Source organism: Ammospiza nelsoni, chromosome 7, assembly GCF_027579445.1.
Source record: "Ammospiza nelsoni isolate bAmmNel1 chromosome 7, bAmmNel1.pri, whole genome shotgun sequence".
NCBI lineage: Eukaryota > Metazoa > Chordata > Aves > Passeriformes > Passerellidae > Ammospiza > Ammospiza nelsoni.
The window spans coordinates 36,479,775-36,502,274 of record NC_080639.1 but is presented as its reverse complement, the minus strand read 5'-3'; the positions used below and the strand labels follow the sequence as shown (position 1 = coordinate 36,502,274).

At 42.0% G+C, this 22,500-nt stretch overlaps 1 protein-coding gene across 4 annotated transcripts in view; it reads left to right on the top strand.

Moving 5' to 3' along the window:
* The window catches only part of ZEB2 (zinc finger E-box binding homeobox 2), a 114,158-nt gene that overhangs the window by 87,883 nt on the left and 3,775 nt on the right, over window positions 1-22,500 (top strand). For all 4 annotated transcript variants that reach the window (XM_059476469.1, XM_059476468.1, XM_059476470.1 and 1 more), the window contains 6 exons: window positions 548-619; window positions 6,612-6,800; window positions 7,507-7,721; window positions 10,217-10,325; window positions 11,184-13,153; window positions 15,121-15,301. In XM_059476469.1, the coding sequence (XP_059332452.1) occupies window positions 548-619; window positions 6,612-6,800; window positions 7,507-7,721; window positions 10,217-10,325; window positions 11,184-13,153; window positions 15,121-15,301 (2,736 nt within the window). The remainder of the gene's footprint in view (window positions 1-547; window positions 620-6,611; window positions 6,801-7,506; window positions 7,722-10,216; window positions 10,326-11,183; window positions 13,154-15,120; window positions 15,302-22,500) is intronic.

The window sequence follows — 22,500 nt, the reverse complement described above, 5'->3', positions numbered from 1 at the left end:
TAGTGACAGAAGAGAATTTCCTACATTTGAAGATCTGTCACATTTCTGCACCACTCAATATTAAGACTTGCTGTGCCTCAAACGAGGTTAAAATGACAGCGACAGCTCAGATCAGTGTGGTAATAGATAGATAGAGAGGGAGATACAAGAAGTTGTTACATTTTCCTTCTGCATTTGCATTTTCTTCCAGGTATAGATCTCACAGTGTCTGTTAACTGATTATTTCTTTAAATAAGTAGGGAAACAAAAAGAAGAAGAAAAAAAATCCCTTTTTCTCACCCGACTGCTTATTAGATTTGATATTGGGAAAAGCCCTTGGTTTACTCTGAACAAATAGCTCTGTTTTCCACCGCTCTCTGCCGTGTTTAAAGTAAATAAGTTCTGGTCCCTGCAGCCCTGCTGAACTCATTCTCTCCCCAGAACAAAGCCATTGTGTAGGGGTCCACAAGAGCCCTTTTCTCTCCTTCCCCGAGCGGGATCTCCCCAGCTTTGTGAGCCATCCTCCACCCTGCCTGTGTGCTAAAAGTGTGCATGCTTTGCTCCACAGAAGAAATGAAGGAAGATTATGACACTATGGGGCCTGAAGCCACAATTCAGACCACTGGAAACAATGGTACAGGTAAGGCCTTGCATGGAGTGAGCATCACTTTTATTTGGGTTCACTTAGAGATAGCTGTGCATGAGGAGCGGGAGGGACAAAACGCTCTATTTCTTGTTTTCAGTTAAAAAGTTGGAAAATAATGATGTAATTCTCCTGGTTTTTAATTCTCCCTCCCAAACTGATAATGAGAGTGCAGTGGCAAATCCATGCAGTGAAGAGTCCTTGCTACCCCTCCTGTGTAGCACAATATTTTAGCCCAACTCCTTGTAGCTGCATCCTTGGGAGTTATTCTCAGCAGTGTGAGGAGATGTTTTCCCAGGCAGGGTGAACCTTGGGTAGTTTAAATTAGCTGGGCCAAGAAACAGAGGCCTTCCAATAAGACTGTATCAAGAGCTTGATGATGAGAATGGGGTGCACCCTCCTTGGCAGCCCCAGATTTGAGCTGCTTCAGAGACTGAAAACATCTTTTCAGCAAGACACTCATAAACCCCTTACATAGATCCACAGACACACACACTTTAAATGCATATTTATGAGATTATAATGTTCCTGGCTAATCATTTGTTGGGGTTTTTTTTTCTCACTTTTAGCATCTCTTTCTTTCCACTCTTCTTAGAAATCAATACATTTGGTGACACAAGAAGTGTGACAGAGATATTTAGCAGGCATCGCCTCTGAGCCATCTCTCTTTTTCTGTAGCAGAGCAAACCAGCAAAAGGTTCCTGTTGCTATTTTCTAATCCAAATGAATTCAGGGATTTACCATGTTCTTTCCAAAGATCCCACTCTCACATCCCCCATCCTCAGCACAGCTGAATGCCATACATCACCCAGTATTTCTTCTGCATTTTGTCACAATTTGAGATGGTGCAGATAGATTTACACAGCTAAAAGGAAGAGTTTTCTAGTGCAAGTACATTTCTATCCATTCCATTATGAATTTTAGTTCATAGGTAATACTCTCCACAAATATTACTGTAAAAGGTGGTACCAAAGTCTCACAAGGATTTTATTACTCACACTTTCCTGATGTTGGTAACACCCACATAAAACCCCAGTGCTCTTATTAAGCAACACAAGAAATTTACTTTATCATTCTTGAGGGGGAAAATAATAGGAAAATAAAACCGTATCACTGCTTTCTTCATCCATTAGATTTATTATGCATGAAAGGAGGGTGGCACCGAGGCGCAGTTCATCATTACGTATGTACTTAATGATGTTGCTGTGCAGAACTGGCTACATATGTATCTCAAAAGCTGATTTTATTTCCAAGAGGCTGCAATAAAGTGACAAATTGTGCTTAGCGCTTGGAGAAACAGGATTTTAAAAGACATCTGATTCGGAAACAAGGTTTGATGGTTATCTGAATTACCATTAGCAGAGCCTTTGAGGTCCCCTATCAGTCCGTGTGACTTCCTTTGCACTTATTTTCCTTGCCATAACAGGCCTTGACTCTTTCATGCTTGCAATGTGGTCGGCTTGAAGGGGAAGACTTCATGTTCTCTTAGTCCCTTCCCATCCAGTATCTGATGTCCTTGTCTTGCAGCTCATCATTGGCCTCACGAAATCACTCTGGGGGTGCCATCGAGCCCCTCTGCCAGCTGTGAATGGGGTCCATGGGGTGTCCTGCCCCTAGTGGAACCAGTTTTCCATGGAAAAAATAAGGGTTACCCCTGCCCAGCTTGATGCCCTGCAAACTCACGGCCTTTGCATTTAGGTGGTCTGCATTTAAAATGCAAAAGCTTCTCTGTGAGTTGTTCCTATCAATTCCTTTCCCAAATGTCCTGTGCAAGTCCTAGGCTCCTCTTTGCTCAGGCTAGGATGGAGGCTTGCTCAAATAACCACCACATGTCACTCTGACAGTGTTTAATTCAAGCCTTTTGTCACTTTTTGAGGTGTTCAGAGCCTCTTTCAGTGGGGCCTGAAGCCTTGTGAGGTTGGGTAGAACATGTTTCTTTAGTTGCTGCAATTTCCATAGACTCTTAAGAGCAACGTCAGATTATTTAGGCATAATAAATGCTCTTATAAATTAAATTCTTGTGCCAATCTTTTCGCCTTGAGAGGGAGATGCCAGGTGACTATGAGTACCTGTAATTTCCTTTATTAGGAGTAAAAGCTCCCCTTCATGCCCTCAACCCTTATTTGACAAGTAAAGGAAAGAAGTCAGTCCCTGAGCTGTTGGAGATGCTTCCTGGATAGTCTGGGAAGTGTTCAAAGTTTTCTTCTTCAGCTTCACTACAGGCTTTGGGCCTGTCTTGAGTGTTGGGCCTCAGTTTTCCCCTGCAGGTTATAGGGGATCTAATGCTGATGTTCAATAAAGGCTGAGACTCAGCCCAATGGAAACATACATCCAACCAGAAAATTTCTGTAGGTGCATACAATATCTGTGGTGCATCAAATTCTCTGCAAAATATTATTAGTAGAGAAAGAAAACTAAAAGAAAAGGTCTCCATTATTAAATTATTATGCTATTGTCAGAGTGGTCACTTCCTATAAGTACTTTAAGAGAAATCTTGTTATCCCTACATTAATCAGCTGCATTTTTATAATGAGCCATGGAGGCTTCATAGTGTAAAAGCAGAAGTGACATTAAGGTGAAAATTTAGGATTTTGGTCCTGCTAAAAGAATTTGTAAATATTTCTGAGGATTTCTGCAATAGGGACTTGCAATGTGATGTTTAGCAGAAGAGCTTTTTAAAAGGTGAATGAGGAAATTCTTATGGTTTATTTTATTCTACCTTTTATGGTTACTGCAACTGGGATGTTTGCAGAGAACAGATTAACAAAAATCCAAGCAAACAAACAGATAAATTTTCCTGGTTTTGATTAGCAACATCTGACAAAATTCAAGTAAAGATCTCTTAACATAATTTAAAGAAGGGAAAGAAAAGCTTTCAGGGGGAGGAAAACAGAACCAAAACTTGGCAGGTTGGAGGACAGGCCGTTTTCAGGCTGTAATCTGTGTGTACCAATGGGGGCCTCTCACTTCCTGGCTAATGAAGGCTGTGGTTTTATTAGCTTTGTTTGCGATTAAGGGCAGCTATCACCATCTCGCAGGACGAGTTCCCACACAAAATAACTGGTCTCCCAAGCTCCTTGGACCTCTCTCCCACTTTATCTTGAAAGGTCCTAAATGCCTCCAAAGATAGCTTTCCTTAATGTGTTTTATTTTTATGTGACACAGCCACATCAGCTTTTGGAGCTGAAAATATTTCTGCTCTCCAGGCTCCAATAATTAATTTTAAAAAAAGGACTTCTTTGGTGAGGTCACCCACCATAGATCTCACAGGAGGGGATGTGCAGTGTGTGTGCAGTGTCAGCCCACAAGGAGTCTGGGAACATGGCTTTGTGCATGGAAAATAAATCAGGGCATAGAGGGGGGAAGCAAGTCTTCCACCCAGAAGCTGAGAGACAAACCTAATGGTTGTCAGATGGGTCTTTTTAGTACCTCTGGGTGAGCTTCCTGAAGCTGAATTTTCTGAATTGTCAGTAATGCTGGTGGTGAGAAACCAGACCCACATGGACACCCTTGACTATTTGTGTTAATCTGCAGCTTTGCAGCACTGGTTGTATTGTTTCAGTGAAGGGTCTATCAGCTTTTCCACTAAATCCCCTTGTTTTTAGGGGTTTATAATGTAGACGTAAACATTTGCTTTAGCTCCTGGATTGCATGTACAGACATACAAGCTAAATAATCCTGGGAATTAGGAAGCCAAGGCTGGTAATATCGCAGCAGTACTCCACAGCCTGTTGGATCAGCCTCCAGATAGACTTGGGGGCATGAAGGAAGAACCTCATTTTGATTTGAGTTGGGGATGGAAGCTCCTAATATTAACTCTAGGCCTTGCTTGGTAGATTGAATCCTAATCCTATAAATGCAGTTGCAAACTCCAACTACTTTACCTGGGGGACACATGGGACCATCCCATGGAGCCATCCCATTTCTCCTCTCTGGAGAAAAACTCCCTCTCCTTGCTTCACTTATTGGTTCATGGCCTAGATTTGGCAAAATTAAACTTGTTTTCCTTGGGTATATTGCTAAGAGAAGAGAAGGAGTGGAGCTTGGGTAGTGCTAAGCCAGAGGGTAGACCATCTTGTAACACCTGGAAGACCTAGGTATAACAGGGGAATGACAAGTTAGATTTACATCATAAAAAGTAAAGCCTCAGCTGTTTTTTTTTCTGATAAAAACAAGAAGTCCTACACCCTCTGTGATGCTCTTGTGCATAAGGCGTGCTCAGTAACCACCATTTTGTTATATTTCTCTCCCAGAACAACATGGAGGTAAACCACTCTGTCTTCTTGTCCACACACACACTCCCCTTCTCTAGAAGCTGCTTTATTTTGGTGTTGAAAGGGGAGAATTGTTTCTCATGCTAATAACAAATGGTAACTGGAGCTGCAGTAGGACCAAGAGGAACTCTGTGGTGGTGAAGCCATTCCCTACAAAACCACTGTGATAGGAACAGAAGTTTCCTTCCAAAACCAGGGTCCCATGCCCTGTGCCATTTGGTCACTGTCACTAAAATACTGCAGAACAGTTGAGAGGCTGCTCAGCTGGTATGAAAAATAGGGCATATTTGTCTCAGCCAGAGGATTTGATTTTATCGGCTAAAGGGATGAGGTTTACAGAGACGGATATCTACTTTTATCGGTGACGCCGAGATCAGAGCTTCAAATCAGGCACTGCAGGCTCCCACTTGTGCCCCAGTCAGAGGTCATGGCTTATTCTCACTGCCAGCACCACTGCCTTGCATTTTCATAGGAAACTGAGGCAAAGCCTTCACCCACTGCTAAACACCAAGGAGCTGGTTAGTCTCTCATTTCCAGTGGTTAAAACCATAACCCCCTTGATTTCCATGTGTTTACTCCATGTTGCTCCCTGGCTTCACTAACAGCAGAATTGTGCTGTTTAGTATTTTACTTTTACATGAACTCCAGAATAGTTCATGGTGTTTCCTCATTTTCTTATTTCATCTCAGAAATACATTAAAAATTTAATCAATCATAAGTTGTTCCTTTCATTTATGGTCAGTTAAAACCAAGTATCTTTAGTTCCCTGCCACCAACTGTGTCTCTCAAGACTTGTTAATAAACAAAGTAACACAATTCAGAGTAAGAAAATAATAATCTCCTATTTTTTCTTCCTTTCTAGTATAATTATATTATTATTTGTCTATAGTATCCCAGAGTTTTAAGGTCTTTCCTGTAAGCAGTGCTCATACTTGGAGAAGAAAAGCACAATTTTAGTAACAGGATGCTTTGTGGCTGAGATGTATTATGTTTCATGGACACTGCATGGATAATAAAAAATTGAGGTTACATTTAAAGAAAAGAAAGAAAACTCTTGTATGGACTGTCAAAGTGGTTTTGGGCTTGGTGATCCTGTAACGGTTTAAACCATGTGGGTCTATTGCAGAAATCAGGATGCAATAAGTTTTTAAATCAGCCCATTCTCTCATTATAAGTTAATTTTTCAGGGAGGAAAGAAAAAGCAGGAAGATATGAGCAACTTTCTTCTCGTGCCTGACAAAGAGCAGCCTGAGGAAAGACCTGTCTCAGAAAAGTTTGGTCTTTTACTACCTGCAATTGTCATCTCCCACATGGGGACTGTCTCGGGGTCTGTGGGATCCAGGGCCAGCTGAGCTCAGTCCTGTAGGTCTGAGCCAAAAGCTGTGGGACCCCCAGGAGCCCCGTGAATGTTGTTCAGGTTCCAGCAATGAAAGATTACCTGCATTACCCAAGCCTCATAAACTTCTCCTGCTGCCCTGTAGAGCCCCTCGTTCTTGTTAATTTAACTGCCTGCCCTCACTTCCACCCACACTGGTGGAAAGCCCACGTTAATTTTATTGGGAGCTTGAGCAAGGCTGATGGGAGCAAGGATCTAGCTGCAACCCCAGCCTTGTAGCTCCAGTACATCTGCTCAACCTCTAACACTGCTGACCAGCCCAGGCTCTCTGGGACGATACACTCAACCGCCCTTTCTTTTTCCCCCTCTCTTATTTTAGTGAAGAACGCAAATTGCACGTCGGACTTTGAGGAATATTTTGCCAAAAGGAAACTGGAGGAAGGAGATGGGCATGCAGTCAGCATAGCAGAGTACCTGCAGCGCAGCGACACAGCCATTATTTACCCTGAAGCCCCTGAGGAACTGTCTCGCCTTGGCACTCCAGAGGCCAATGGGCAAGAAGAAAATGGTGAGGCTGTAATTCATTTTTAGCCAGTATCCTGACCTCGTGCAGCTGTTGCAATTATAAATGCACTACATGCCTGGGTGTTTACCTTAAAAATTGAAGAACAGCTGCAGTGGCATGGAATTTCGTGAGCAAAGATTGGGGCTGTAATTTCAGTGTATTGTGATTTTTTAGTCAGCACATTTGTATTATTTGGTGGGTGAACTGAAGAGCTGAATTTAAACGGGAGAAAGGCTGCTGCTCTGCTTGGGAGTTTGGGAAGTTTTAATAGAGTTTTAATGCAACAAAAGACAGAGTAGCCAGCCTATTGCTCTCCAATGCCTTGATAAATAATTGGAGAAGAGTCAGTAGGAAGGATTCCGTCAATGGCACAAGTAACATAATGAGCTGGGGCTGGAATGCAAATTGCCAATTGATCAGGAAAAGTATTTCTTAGTTTTCCAGCCAGCCAGGTCTGCGGGAGGAGTGATGCCCATAATTAATTTCCCGGCGGGGTCCAGCGCGGGCCCCGCGAGTCTGCCGTGGGCGTGCGCGGGTGCCGGTGCCTCCCGCCGCCGGGTGGAAGCGCCGTCCCTCCCTCCCGGGCAGCAGATTGCGGCGATTCCTCTCATACCATCCCGGGCAATCAGCCCATGAGCTGCCATTGATTTGCTGACCTTTTGGCCTGCCTCTCTCTTCCCCCCCTCCTCTTCCCCATGCCGGGGTGCAGACCTGCCACCTGGAACTCCAGATGCCTTCGCCCAACTGCTGACCTGCCCCTACTGCGACCGGGGCTACAAGCGCCTGACGTCCCTCAAGGAGCACATCAAGTACCGCCACGAGAAGAACGAGGAGAACTTCTCGTGCCCTCTCTGTAACTACACGTTTGCCTACCGCACCCAGCTCGAGCGGCATATGGTGACACACAAGCCAGGGACAGATCAGGTGGGGGGCTGGTTTTAAGTGATTTCTTTCTGTAATAACCCCTTAGAGAAACGATATTGCTTTGATTGGCAATCATTATTAATTTTTCATGGCATTTTGAAGATGCAGATCTTTTAATGGTAATAGCTTTAATTGAGGTCTAAATGATTTTTTGATGGTCTCTTCTAATATGATTTAATAGTCTTATGTTCACGATCGAATGAGTGTGTTAATTTCTAATTTAGAAATTTTATTTGCACTTTAACTTGACTTTAGTTTCGTTTTTATGTTCCTCAAAAAGTGAATGAAACTGTAGCATTTTAATTATACATTATTAAACATCTCAGCAATTTTAATTCCATTTTTCACCTAGTTTTACTTTGCAGTGTTGCAAATAGGAGCTCCAAGACATACTAAAAGATCCGCTAATATTTTTTCATTACTTTTTGAGTAACCTTTTCAATCACATGAAATTATGCGTATTTTGTGTAATCGTTTGTTAGACATAATTACACATTTTGAGAAGAACTCTTCCGACAGTACATATAGGCTATCATTGTGCCATCATTGTGGTGATTGTGCCACCAGAACTGGGCATTGCTCTCATTTGTATAGCCCCGCAGCGTATCTGCAATAAATCAAAGCCGTTTTTTCCTCGATGGGGTACATGTAATATTATATCAGTGCCACATTTAAGGAAATGCTGGTGTCTCAAACAGGTGACTGAGCTTCCCTAGTGCTCCTAGATGGGCTGGTGATAGACCTGCGCCACAAAATTCTTTATGCACTAGCTGAAAAACTGCTCCTATCTGAAGAATTACTTCTAAAAACCCATCTTAAGGAGGGCTGTAATGGAAACTCAAATGGCGTGGTTAAAAGTTGAATTAATACATGTGTGCATTGTGTCAAATTGTAAAGGCTTTATGCTGTATTTATTTTTCTTAAAAACCTGGAAATCACAATCTGCTGGATTTCTCTGGGTAGGTTTCTCTCAGCAGAAGGTAAATTCAGTTAGGCAAACACACATCTTCCTAATCACACGATTTTTGCAATTAGCATTTTTAAGAGAACCGTATCTTTTGCTTGATCTTAAATCAATATAAATGACTCCAGAGCGCTTTCTCCTTTCTTTCCTTCCCATGGCTTTTCCAGGAGACAAACACATTTTCCCATGTATATTTTTCCTAACCTGATCCACTGCAAGGTTCTTCCTTTATGCCTCATATCATTAAAAACGCCAGGGGAGGGAACAAAACCCGCCTGGATATTTATCCAACGTAACTGCCTGAAATTTCACATGCGAGAGCGCGCTGGTACTGGCGCATTATGAATGGTAGCTTTGGTGTTGAAAAGTCCCCTCATTTGCTCATGGCATTTACAATTAGTAAATTAAAATGATTGTATCATATTAACAGTGGCACAACTAAAGTTTATAGTAGTCCTCGGAGGGCGATGGGGGGAGACAAAACAGCTGTTGCTGTTTGTTTATGCAACTCAGCAACATATGAGCGCGGGTCCCTCAATGGCGCGCGGCGGGCTGGGCTCTGCTTGATCTTTGAAGGTTGCTGCTGTTTGAACAAACCTCCCTGTGTCCCATGTAACACCATCTGTCTCGCCAGGAATGTGGGAAGAGGCAGCACACCCTCGCAGTTGTCATACCGTTTCGGCGCTGCCTTTTTTTTTTTTTTCCCCTTCCTTTTTTTTCCCCCTCCCTGCTCCTGCAAAAGGCTTTTGTGTCGTGGTTGCCTGCAAAAGGCTGACCTCCTACCTTGAGCATCCAGAGTGGCTACATGATTATCAAGATAATTATTATTTTTTAATTAATTTTTTTTTTCCTCTCCAAATTCAAAGTCACGGGGCTTTCCTTGCTTGTTGCAAAAAGGTCAGCTTCCTTTGATTATATCTCTACACCCCTTTTAACTTTCAACTTTCCCTTGCCCCTCAGAAGAGCACCAGGGAAAAACATGGCATGAAAGGTAGCTCAAGACCTTCCTGCTGTTCTGTGATTTTAAAAAGCATTTCCAGTAGCAGCTTATGCTGAAGATGCAGTCTCTCCTGCTTGATAATGAATTAAATCTTACACGAAATGCCACTAACAACAGTGTTTCTCTCTTTCCTCCACATGCAGTAAACAGAATTTTTAAACAAGCTGAGTCCCACATGTTCAGAATCTGCTAGGAATATTAAGAGCCACAAATCTTCTTATAAAACTGTTTCTCTCATCGTGAGATACCTTAAAGCAACACATTTCTGATGAGAGACTTAGGAAATAATTCCAAAGCAAATATCGAATGCTCATGTGAAAGTACTTTCTCATTTGTTTCAGTTTACTGCCAACATTTTGATTTTTATTGCAATGCTGATGAGACAAATAAATGTACATGCAGACCTTTTGGTCCGCTTGACGAATTCAGAGTCACATTAATTTAATTTTTGTTTTTTGAGCTTGAAATTCATGGCTTCTCTTGCATAAAATTCATGTTGGTATCTCTTTTGTTTTCTTCTTTTCCTCCCAGCACCAAATGCTGACCCAAGGAGCAGGCAATCGCAAGTTCAAATGCACTGAGTGTGGCAAGGCCTTCAAATATAAACACCATCTGAAGGAACACCTGCGAATTCACAGTGGTGAGTAGCGGAGGTGCTGGTGTGCTCATTTGCATTTTGTTTAATTAGCTGAGTTTTAAAGACTGCTTAAAATTTACACAGTTCTGCTTCTGGCTTCTTGGAGCTACCAAGGTATTTCATAAGTGATATCTGAGTCATCCTCATTTATCATGCTGTTAATACCACGGTCTTGCTAAAAGATTTGGAAATAGTAAAGCTTCCTGCAAATAATATAGATTGTTTGGCAGTTTGAGTTCAGAAGCGTTCATTCATTGCTGTGCAGCGGGAGCCTGAACAGTCCATTATATTTTCCAAAATAAAAAGTCCCCCTGAGTGAAATACAACTCATATTCTCAGATAACAAGAAACTGCCAAGCCTCTCAGATTGAATGACTTGGTCATTTTGGCTCTCCTACTTGATGCAGAATTGAGCACACAAAATGTCACCAGGCTCAGCCCAGGCACAAACTGACGTGGAAATTCTAACATCAGGACTCAGTTTCTCATACTGGTGCTCATACCCGGTGAAAATTCCATTCTGGGGGAGAAAAAAATATAAAAGAAGCAAATCAAATTTGAACAGTCTAAATTTAATTTGACTCTCTTCCCTACAGGGTGCTTACCTGTGATTTGCCTTGGTCAGTCTGGAGCCAATCTCACACTTTAATGGCTTTTGCCAGTTGGAGATCCTGGGCCCAAACTGACCTCAAAACCTGTAGAAAGAGGAGGGTAAAGCAGTGGTGGTGTGTGGCCATGTTCAGAGAATTAATATTTCCTTCACTAGTAATCATTGGACGATCAGTTAGATACCAAATGCAACCTCTCACTATTATAGCAGCAAGAATGATAATTAACATTTGGTTCTAATTATCATTTTAGGTGAAAAACCATATGAGTGTCCAAACTGCAAGAAGCGTTTCTCCCATTCTGGCTCCTACAGTTCGCACATCAGCAGCAAGAAGTGTATTGGTTTGATCTCTGTAAATGGCAGAATGAGAAACAATATCAAGACGGGTTCTTCTCCTAATTCTGTATCTTCCTCTCCTACTAATTCAGCCATCACACAGCTGAGAAACAAGCTGGAGAATGGCAAACCACTTAGTATGTCTGAGCAAACAGGCCTACTGAAAATTAAAACAGAACCACTAGATTTCAATGAGTACAAGGTTCTTATGGCCTCACATGGGTTTAGTGCAACTAGTCCTTTTATGAATGGTGGACTTGGAGCAACCAGCCCCTTAGGAGTTCACGCGTCTGCTCAAAGTCCAATGCAGCACTTAGGTGTAGGGATGGAAGCACCGTTGCTTGGGTTTCCTGCGGTAGGCAGCAATTTAAGCGAGGTGCAGAAGGTCCTACAGATTGTGGACAACACGGTTTCCAGGCAGAAAATGGACTGCAAGGCTGAAGAGATCTCCAAGTTGAAGGTTTACCACATGAAGGATTCATGCTCTCAAGCTGAGGAACAAGGAGTTACCTCCCCCAATATTCCCCCCGTGGGTCTTCCAGTAGTAAGTCATAATGGTGCCACTAAAAGTATTATTGACTATACATTAGAGAAAGTCAATGAAGCCAAAGCTTGCCTCCAGAGCTTGACCACAGACTCGAGGAGGCAGCTCAATAACATTAAAAAAGAGAAGCTGCGAACCCTAATAGACCTGGTAACTGAAGACAAGATGATAGAGAACCACAATGTATCCACTCCATTTTCATGCCAGTTCTGTAAAGAAAGCTTTCCTGGTCCCATTCCGTTGCATCAGCATGAGCGTTACCTGTGTAAAATGAACGAAGAAATCAAGGCAGTCCTTCAGCCTCATGAGAACATGGTTCCCAACAAACCTGGAGTGTTTGATAAGCAAGCCCTCTTGCTGTCATCAGTACTTTCTGAGAAAGGAATGACTAGCCCCATCAACCCATACAAGGACCACATGTCTGTACTTAAAGCATATTATGCTATGAATATGGAGCCCAACTCTGATGAACTACTGAAAATTTCCATTGCTGTTGGCCTTCCTCAGGAATTTGTGAAGGAATGGTTTGAACAAAGAAAAGTCTACCAGTATTCAAGTTCCAGGTCACCATCACTGGAAAGGGCCGGTGCCAAGGTGGCGCTGGCTGCCACCAACAACACTCCCACTAAAGACTCTTTGTCAGCCAGATCTCCAATAAAGCCTGTGGACTCTATAACTTCACCATCTATAGCTGAACTCCATAACAGTGTTACTAATTGTGATACTCCTCTCAGGCTAACAAAACCTCCTCATTTTACCAATATTAAGCCAGTTGATAAATTGGACCACTCTAGGAGCAATACTCCTTCTCCTTTAAATCTTTCTTCCACATCTTCTAAAAACTCCCACAGTAGTTCTTACACTCCAAACAGTTTCTCTTCTGAGGAGCTTCAGGCTGAGCCATTGGACTTGTCTTTACCAAAACAAATGAAGGAACCCAAAAGTATTATAGCCACAAAGAACAAAACAAAAGCTAATAGTGTAAGTTTAGAACACAACAGTGTTTCTTCATCATCTGAAAACTCAGATGAGCCGCTGAACTTGACTTTTATCAAGAAGGAGTTTTCTAATTCAAATAATCTGGATAAAAGCACTAACCCAGTATTTGGTATGAACCCATTTAGTGCCAAACCTTTATACACAACACTTCCACCACAGAGCGCATTTCCCCCAGCCACTTTTATGCCACCAGTTCAGACCAGTATTCCTGGGCTGCGACCATACCCAGGACTAGATCAGATGAGCTTCCTACCACATATGGCCTATACCTACCCAACTGGAGCAGCTACTTTTGCCGATATGCAGCAAAGGAGAAAGTACCAGCGGAAACAAGGATTTCAGGTAAATGGTTTCAACTGTTTTCTGCTTTGAAAGGCTAGAATTTAGTATTTTGTGATGTGTCCTCTTAGAGAGGAAAAAGCCCAAAGCTATAATCAACGTTTCCAACAAAATTAGCAGAGTTTATTTAAGTCTGAATTTGGAAAGACACGGTGCAATAGGAAAATAAACTGCAGTTAACTTCAGAGTACCTCTACTTGGATTCAGGAGTAGTACCAATTACTTTGAACAGGCATAATGATCTTTGTTCTGTTAAGAGTTCAGCCATTTCTTATTAGATTTGTATAGCAATATAGTAATAATATTGATGATGTCCATAAAAAGTTGTATCCTAGAGAAAAAAAAGAAAGAAATTTTGTAGGGAAACTTATCTCTCCAAGGCATAACTACATTTCATCACAGAGAAAAGGAGCAGTGGGAGACCCCTTTGGAGTCACCTCCACACTCAGGCACAAAGTTGAATGCCTCTAAGCAGATGTCCATAGACCCTCATAGATACTATAAACCATTGAAAGAGATTCCTTCCTTATATTTTTGGGGGATTGTTCACCCACTATTCATGAGAAAGTTGTCCTTTTCTCATGAATGTCAGAGGGATGAGAAATGTTGACCCATAGCTCCTTCCTTTGGGCCACCCACTAGTCTCCCAGACTCTTAGTCCTCTAATCCTGCCAGTCATCTGGAACAGCTTTGAAAAAACTCCAGAGATTAAATTAAATTATTTGGAGAGGTAGCAGCCAGGGCTGTTATTTACAGACAAAGTCTTTCCCTGGACATGTAATCTGGGTCAGCACTTCTTCGTGCCCAGGTACAACCCTTAATTCTTCTCCAGAGTCAACACAGGTGTAGCAAATGATTTTGTCCCTTGCATGCCTGCAGTGAAGAGCAGCTCCACAGAAGTCTGGTACTTTTATAGTCTTTTGCTGGGTGTATTCAGCTATAATGTACAGAGTTTAGTTAAATGAGATTAACTGATTAGAGATTAATGATTTTTTCTTACATTTGTGCCTGTTCCCCCATGTCCTATTACCGTCCATTAGTAATTTTACTGACTAGTAAATGTTTTATAGTTTCAAATGTGAAAATCAGGTATGGTTTTACATTACAGACTGTAATCCCTCTTTGCACAATAGGAGCATAAATAGCACTGCACCTCCATAACAGCTGTTCCACTATTCCAATTTACAGTACATCTGCCCTCTTTGTAAATGTATTTAAGCCTATTTAATCTTCTCTAATATTAATTAGTGCAAACCTAGTCTAAGAAAACTGAACTGTGTGATAGCAAATGGAAATGTATGTTATCATGCAAGTTTGCACTCTCTTTGGATCGAGACAAAATAAATATCAAGAAATTTAATAATTTACTGATCCACATTCATTATTGCTTAATGCTGAAGGCTGTTTTAACATAGATAGAACATTGATAAAAAGTGTTATTAATATTCCCTATTTCAAATTACAAAATTAAATATAAAAATATAGCTTGAGGCCTTTAGTCGGGAGACATACATTTAAATGGATTGCATAATAATAACATTTGTACCTAAATATAAAATTCAATTAAAACCTTTCTACAGATACAGAATACGCCCAAGTTTTGGAATTTTGAAAGGAATGATCCCTTAGCTGTTGCTTACATTTACCTCTGTAAAATAACACAATACCTTTTGCTGGCCACAAAGAGCCTCCCCTTCACACTTTCTTGGAAATATTTAGTGCTGATGTGGTAAATACTGTTGGTTTGTGCAAACCACATTACTGCAGAGTGCTCAAAGACAGAAAGTTGGTTTGAGGCATGGAAGTAGAAGGCTCCTCATTATTTCCATACTTTCCACCAGCTGTACTTTCATTATTCATATTCCTAAGCTAAGAGGGACCACCAAGGAATGATTGAAACTTGCCAGGGGTGGTTGGCGGGCAGGGTTGGTGGCGGGAGCGGCTTTTGCTGACGAGTGGCTCCCTCACAGGGAGAATTGCTTGATGGAACCCCAGACTACATGTCCGGCCTCGACGACATGACGGACTCCGACTCCTGTCTGTCCCGAAAGAAGATCAAGAAGACAGAAAGTGGCATGTACGCGTGTGACTTATGTGACAAGACATTCCAGAAGAGCAGTTCCCTGCTGCGACATAAATACGAGCACACAGGTAGGGCACGCCAAAGGCAGGGTTGAGGGTCATGCTTTGTTCGTCACAGTCTTTCATGAGTACATTTGTGCAGTGCTGAGGCTTTCAAAAAATCATTTTTCTCTGTTCTGGCTTATTTTTTAATTTTTTCTTGATGGTTGTTGTGTGGTTAAGGACAGTTGGGTGTGATGGGGTAAATTGGTAAGTGTTGTGGCAATCATCATCTCCCTCTATCAAAGTGACCCAAAGCACTCAGAAACAATTGCAACTTGGTCAACAAAAAATCTGGCATGGGAAGGAAGAGTGACAGTGTATTTCTTGTTTCTTAGACACTATCTGACCCTGCTCCATTTAATCCAATAGGAAAAGGGCCACTGACGTTAGCAGCATGAGAGCTGGCTCTGGCCAAGTTATCTGAAAGTCAACAGCTCAGGGGGTTTCCTCTCGCAGTGATTTTGCACACCAGCAGCACAAATAGGTTGCAGTTCACTTTTTCACTTCCCAGTTAATGCCCAGGGAAGGTTCCCTTCTTTCCTGAGTAGGAAGTGATTTTTGTCTAGTTCAAGGAAGCTTGCCAAAGCTCACCACGCACTGTCAGCTTAAAAAATGCTTTGGTTTGAAAAAGACCTTCTATCACACCTATTCTGGCCATGGTTCCCCTTACAAACAGTGCTCCCTTCCCTCTGTCAGCCAGGACAGAGCTCTCTGAGGGCCACACATTGGCTCAGCATGTTTCAGTTAGGGGAAAATGGGACCGGAGCTTCCCAAATAATAGAGATATCAAGTTATGTTGGACAAAGGGAATGTGAATTATCATCTGAATTATTGTGCAGCAGGACATAAACCAAACTCCAACTTCCTAGAGTTAGAAAAAGTTTACTCAGGAGGAAACTTGCCTTAACTTTGAAAGCTGAGTCTCGCTTCAGGAAATGAAGCAAGTCACATCATCCTTCAATCTCACCATGTGAGGGTAAAAACCTTATACCTCTCTATTAATACATCTTCCAGGCCCCACATAACCCTTTGGCTTTTCACAGATGAAAAATTTACAATTCTGAAGTGGACGGTGCCTTTTAAACAAAATCCTTTACTTTGTTATTTTTCCTTCTTATACTTTTCTTCCAAATTTTAAGCTAATCCCACAATGGAAAATACAAAAGGAAGTTAAAATACACGTGGGATTAGGAAAGAAAATTAAAAGCAACATTTTGGACTGGATCAGCCAGTTCATTGGCAGAATGTGCTTCCCACTACATTATTCAGATCAAATTGTTTATTCAGTAGAAGGAGCTTTGAAGGCTTTACGTCCCTGCACCTTTCCTCTCCTGAATGATTTTATTACAGCCATCTGCAAACATTATGGTTTACTACACTACTACTGTAAAGCTCTTATGTTAGAACTGGCCTTCATATATATCAGGATCTGGACATATGGTTGAATCCCATAAAGTTGGTAGTCCATAAGGTCGACAGACATATGGTTGAAAGGCTGAAAATTTGACAAGCTGAAATGTGTGCAATCACCTTGATTTGCAAAATAAACTGCATTTGTAATAGCAAAAATATGTTATGGTCTTGAAGTAGCATGGGAACCTACTGCCTAGAAAAATGCCACACAGCTGCAACGTGGGGACTCCTCTCCTGCCTCTTTCCTTTGTCCCTTTTTGCTTCTCAACTTCACATCCATCAATTTTATGGGACTCAGCCTTATGATCCAGAACATGTATAGGGTGTCAGATTTAATACGTTAGAGCTGCAGCACACCATCAGGCTGGAGCCTGGCATTTAGGGACAGGAAGGATGGTCTTGTGGCAGAGGCACAGGCACTGAGAGCATTGCACTCTCCCCTGCCTCACCACAGACTTCCTCAGTGAATTGCAGCAAATTGCTTCAGCTTTCTCTCACCTTCGCCCATCTTTGAACCATGGGGAAATGATACTAGCCCGCCTCTCTGGCGTGTTGTAAACATTAATTCATGATATCCTGTGATGGAGCTCGCTGGATAAAGAGGGAAGTACTGTTATCAGGGAAGTGTTTTATGGAGCCTCAGTGCATCACGTCAGTGTTTGAGTGGGTGGGAGTTCTGGAGGGCTTGGCTGGGCCAGCCCCAGCACCTCATGCACAGCCTTCAGGAGGCACACTGCACTGGCACTCTGGCTGATGGCTCAGGTGCCCCTTAAGTGAATTTCAAATTAATTTGATAGTTTCTGGCAGAGTTTGTAATTGCATTAATAACATAGGTGTGAAACTGCAGTCCATGTTCAGTGGAAGGAACCGAATTGAAAGTAACACCCTCTTCTGCCTTTGGGGTCATTGTAAGAGCAGGCCCAGGTTTTTCAACCAACTTTTTGAAACCTAAAAATGAGAAAAAAAGCCTTTTTTTTTTCTGAGGGTGTTGCTGTTGTCTGAGCAGCTGTTCATGACCTGTTGTAGCTTCATTAAAAACTTGTTTTAGGAGGAATTGGAACATTTTCTGTCTTTCCTGGAGAAGCACAAATTAATGGATGTTGTTAGTAACAATCTCCTTTTTTCTGTGTAAAAAGAATATATGTGTTTTATTAAAACTTTAGGACAATCAGTTTTTATTTGTCACCCCTTCTCAAGATCTGTGTATCTATTGCAGCTAGTGATAGAACAAGGGTTAAAAGAGTCAGACAGAAACCCCTAAAAATTTATCACTGAGAAATCATTTGAGGCAAAACATTGACAAGTAAAACTACATAAGCTGTTTGAATCATTGTTAATCAAGTGTTGTAAAGGAGAAAACAGGAATTTAGGCATTGAAGTGGAGTTGAGTTTCTGTGCCAGGGCAAGAGGAATAGGGTTTGGCCAGTTCTTTTTGTCAACCCAAGAACTTTTGGTAGGACCATGCAGCCAGCCATAGGACAAAGAGCTCTCTGATTACCTCTGTACACCATGCCTGCCACAGCTGGAGCACAGTAGAAAAAGGGCCACAAATTTCACAATCCATAGTTTTTAATTTGTGCAGTATTGGTGGTATTCTGTAATAGCTTTCAGCTTCATGGGGAGAAGGAAAATTTCTTGTGTTACTGCAATGAGTGAATTGCATTGGTTCTGGCTCATCTGAAATTTAGTGTAGAGGCCACTGTTCGTTGCAGAACCAAATTCTGACAATTTAATTTTGGGATGCCATTGAATTTTGAGAGAAGTTATGTGTTCCTCTTAGAGTCTGAGCTTCAAAAGGTCCTGTTTGCTAAAGACAGGGGATGCAGGGCTGTAATTAGGGTGCAGAGCATGGCAGGTAGCACAGGCATTCAGTGCTCACATGGTTTTCCTGTGGAATCTTACAGACCCATCCTAATTTGGACAGGCTGAAATTAGTTGAGCCAATATGGGATGTGTCTAATCTCAGATTTTTCCAAGCTGCTTAGCACAAGGTTCAAGACACTTTCCTTATGAAAGGCGAAGAAGGTGGTTGCCTTCACGGCAAAGCATGGGCGCTTTGGCGAGCAAAAATTTCTTGGTGCTGCTGATAAGGAGGGAACCCAGGAGTGGGTGAGTGAGCAGGGGAGCAAACAGAAAAATGGAGCATCTAGAAATACAGAAATATCCTGGCTCCTGGTCCAGTGGTGGAGGAGTAAGGTGAAGGTTAATGTTTGCTCTGCCCTCGTCAACGCCCGTGTCTGCCACACACCAGCTTTGTTGTAGCTTCACAGGGGAACTCTCAGCGTGCCTGCTCTGCAACAAAAGCTGGAAACAGTTTTTCAGAATCCTACCTAGAAATTTAAAATCCTTTCATTGTTGTTCTATATTACATCATATTCTATTTTATTACTTGTGTGGGCTGTCGAGGGCCTCATAGCTGTGCTAGGGCTTTCATCCTTTCCTTTTCCACTGTATATTTTATTAAGACCTCTTTTTTATTTTTGTAGCTTTCATGCTGATGCAAGCACTAGTTTTATTTCAAGATTGATTCTGTAAACTAAATATTGTTCTTGAGCCTGGTAGCAAATCAGCTCTCTTTGGCTAGTATTTTGAATTCCCAGCTTGGGAGTTTTCTTTATTTAGAGCTTGATTCATAAAAAATTTACATGCTATTTAAAGGTTATTTTTTCTTGCTTTACTCTGATACAAGTTTATAATTCCCCATTTTACACTCAAATACAGGAAAAAAAAGGATATATTCTATGTTTGTGTCTGCAGACAAGGTCTCCTATTGAAAAAGAAACAGGTGCAGCTTGGGCAATTATATATAAATTGCATTTATCTTGCACCTTTGACCGCTTTGCTATGCTCTGGCCACTAATCCATCTCCATTGGGACTACATCTAACATCCAAACCCCCGAGCAGCTTCAAAAGAACTGCCTTAAAAAACAATAAAAAACACACTGTCACAAGAATGTTTCCTTCTTTCCTCCAAAGAGTGAAATTTCTGTTTGGCCCCCTCCCATGGAAAAGAGACCCACTTGCCTTAGGCAAAGGATGGGTGATATTTAGTCTGGGACCAGTGACAGCTTGTGATCTGATGTCTTGTGACTTTTATACCACTGCAAATGGGAAATGCACAGCTTTTCAGTCAAAGACTTTTAGCCCAGGAAGATTGAGATACTTACTATCAGAGATTTTTTGCTGTTGTTGTCTTGTTTTGTCAGAAATGCAATTTCAGAGACTTTGCAAACAGATTAGTTACAACTTCCCCTCTGCAGACTGAGTGTGGGCCCCCATGGGAACCTGTGTTTTGCAATGAAGCAAAAAAGGCCCAAACATTTCTTCTGGATATTTGATAGAGATTTATCATTTAATTTCATTGCAAAATGTGTCATCTACATCACTTACCCATCGGATGAAACACAAGAGTTTTGTGAGCCCTCCTGTGAGCTCCCTTGGGTCCATCTCTCCTAGCTCCATCCCCCATGGACGACACACGGGATCTCAGATGGGATTGGACACAGCCTGTGGGGTGGGATGTCAAATCTGCTTCCTTTTGACTTATCTCTGCTCCCATGATGTTATGAACATTGTGGCACTGCATGACAGTGCTCTAGGACAAGGTGATGGCTTCAAAATGAACAAGAGTGGCTTTAGATATTAGGATTTTGGATATTAGGGAGATATTGTTAGATATTAAGAAGAAAGTCTTCACTGTGAGGGTGGTGAGGCTCTGGCCAGGTTTTATGGGGCTTGGAGCAACCTGGGCTAGTGGAAGGTGTCCTTGCCCATGGCAGGAGATGGAATGATATGGGCTTTAAGGTCCTTTCCAACCCAAACCAGCCAGGGATCCTATGGTTTCCTAAAGTTGTAGGTCCTCCTCATCCACCTACAATTGCAGACTTACCCCCATCCCCAGTGTAAAATACCTTAGCCCAGTTTTGTTTTATGACCTACTAACACATTGTAGGGATTAAACACTCATTTTAAACGGCTGCAATACTGGGTTTTGCACATGAGGGGAGGAAAATAATTCTGCAAATGTTCGGAAACCTGATACATTTAAAAACATATTTCAATTAGTGTTGTAACAGCTGCACACTGAGCGCTGCTAAGGTATGTTATGTGGTGTCTGAACAAAGAACTTTGCCCAAGCTGTCAGGTTCCCTCAGATCAAAACTGAGGCCTTGATATGGCCTTGTGGTAGACTAAATAGCTCTAGCATTGCCTTTTTAGTGCTAACATAAATTAATATGAAAATATGAAGTATTTTCATCTGTTCATTTCTAAATTAATTTATAAAATATGGATGATTCCCTGCCAGGCTACATCTGTGTGTGGCACGAGTGCCGCGTGCAAGGGATGAGCAAAGCAGGCAAAGACTGAGGGATGAGCACATCAGCCAGGCTTTGGGAGGGAGGGTGGAGGCAAGTCTGGATGAGAGCATGGAGGTGGTTGACTTCTGTTTGAGGAAAGGAAAAATGGATGGAGCACAACTGTGGGGTGAGAATTGTAGATAGAATGGTTTGCGTTGGAAGGAACCACTAAAAGTCATCCAGTCCCTGCAATGACCAAGGAAACCTTCAACTAGACCAGGCTGCTCAGAACCCCATCCAATCTGACCTCAAGTGTTTCCCGGGATGGGACAGAGCAGATGTAGTGGGCATCAGATGTTGTGTGCCATAAAAAAAATCAGGGAATTTGAAGTAATGGAGAAGTGATGGTGGAGAAGTGGAATAAGGCAAGGGTTGGGCTTGTTGATGTTAGGGAAAAGTAAGTCAGAGGGAGGGACTGAGATAATGTGGGCAGTTCAGTGAGGAGGACACTAAAACGGCGCTGAGGAAAAGCAGAAAATCTGCAAGGAGCAAAAAAGAAACAAAATTAGCAATTATTAGGTACTAACAAGGGGATGTCAATGTGCTGCTCTGAGGGTAATCAGCAGGACAAGTGGGTCAGGGCAGAGGTTCATCCCTTGGGTGTTGGTGGTGCTGGGAAAGCTCCCACCTCACCCGTGAGGGTTTTCCACTGGCAGCGCTGGGTTTGAGAGCGCTTAGGCTGAGGGTGCTTTGGGATTTTAAGCTAATTTGAGTAAGTGACTTGATCGTGCTTAAATCTCCTGAGCTAAGACTCTGGGATTTCCCCTTCATGGCTAAACTCGTGCCCTGAATCGCAGGTAGCTGACTCCAGCTCTGGATTTGGTGCACCCCTAGGTCAAGGCTGGAGGTTCGAAGCCAAAATACATTTATAGCTCAAAGCCCAGAGTTTTCTTTGAGTCTGACTTTAAACCAACTGGTTAAATTGGCAGAAATGCAGATTTAGAAAACAGTTCACGCAAGTAATGCTGCTATAGTTTGAATTTTCAATTTTACTATAAAGAGAAATAAAGGAAAAAAAGAAACCTTGTATGCGTGCAGACCTAGGAAAATCTCTTACAAAGAAATGCAGTCTGAGCCCTAATTTCCAGGCATCTACTAGTTTCCCTGTCACTTGGGTTACTTTAGCTGTGGTTTCTCCTGTATTTTCCTTGCTGCCAGATCTCCCCTTCATTTCATAACACAATTTTGGCTTCCTTGAGGATTCGTTAATCACACCTTATTAAATGTGAACTTTCACAGTGGGACTTGAAGGTAGCTGTGACTGGATAGAAAAAAAATTTAGCATAGTCCTTGGTATTCATTCTTAACAAATTTGCTATGAAAGTGGAATTTTTTCTTTGCCTGGCTTTCCGTGCTCTCATGTCCCAGGGAAAAAATCAGATCAGGTTCATAAAGGAGCAGCTTGAGTTTTCCTGGAAGCTGAGATCTTTCAGTGATCTGAAAGCATTTATATT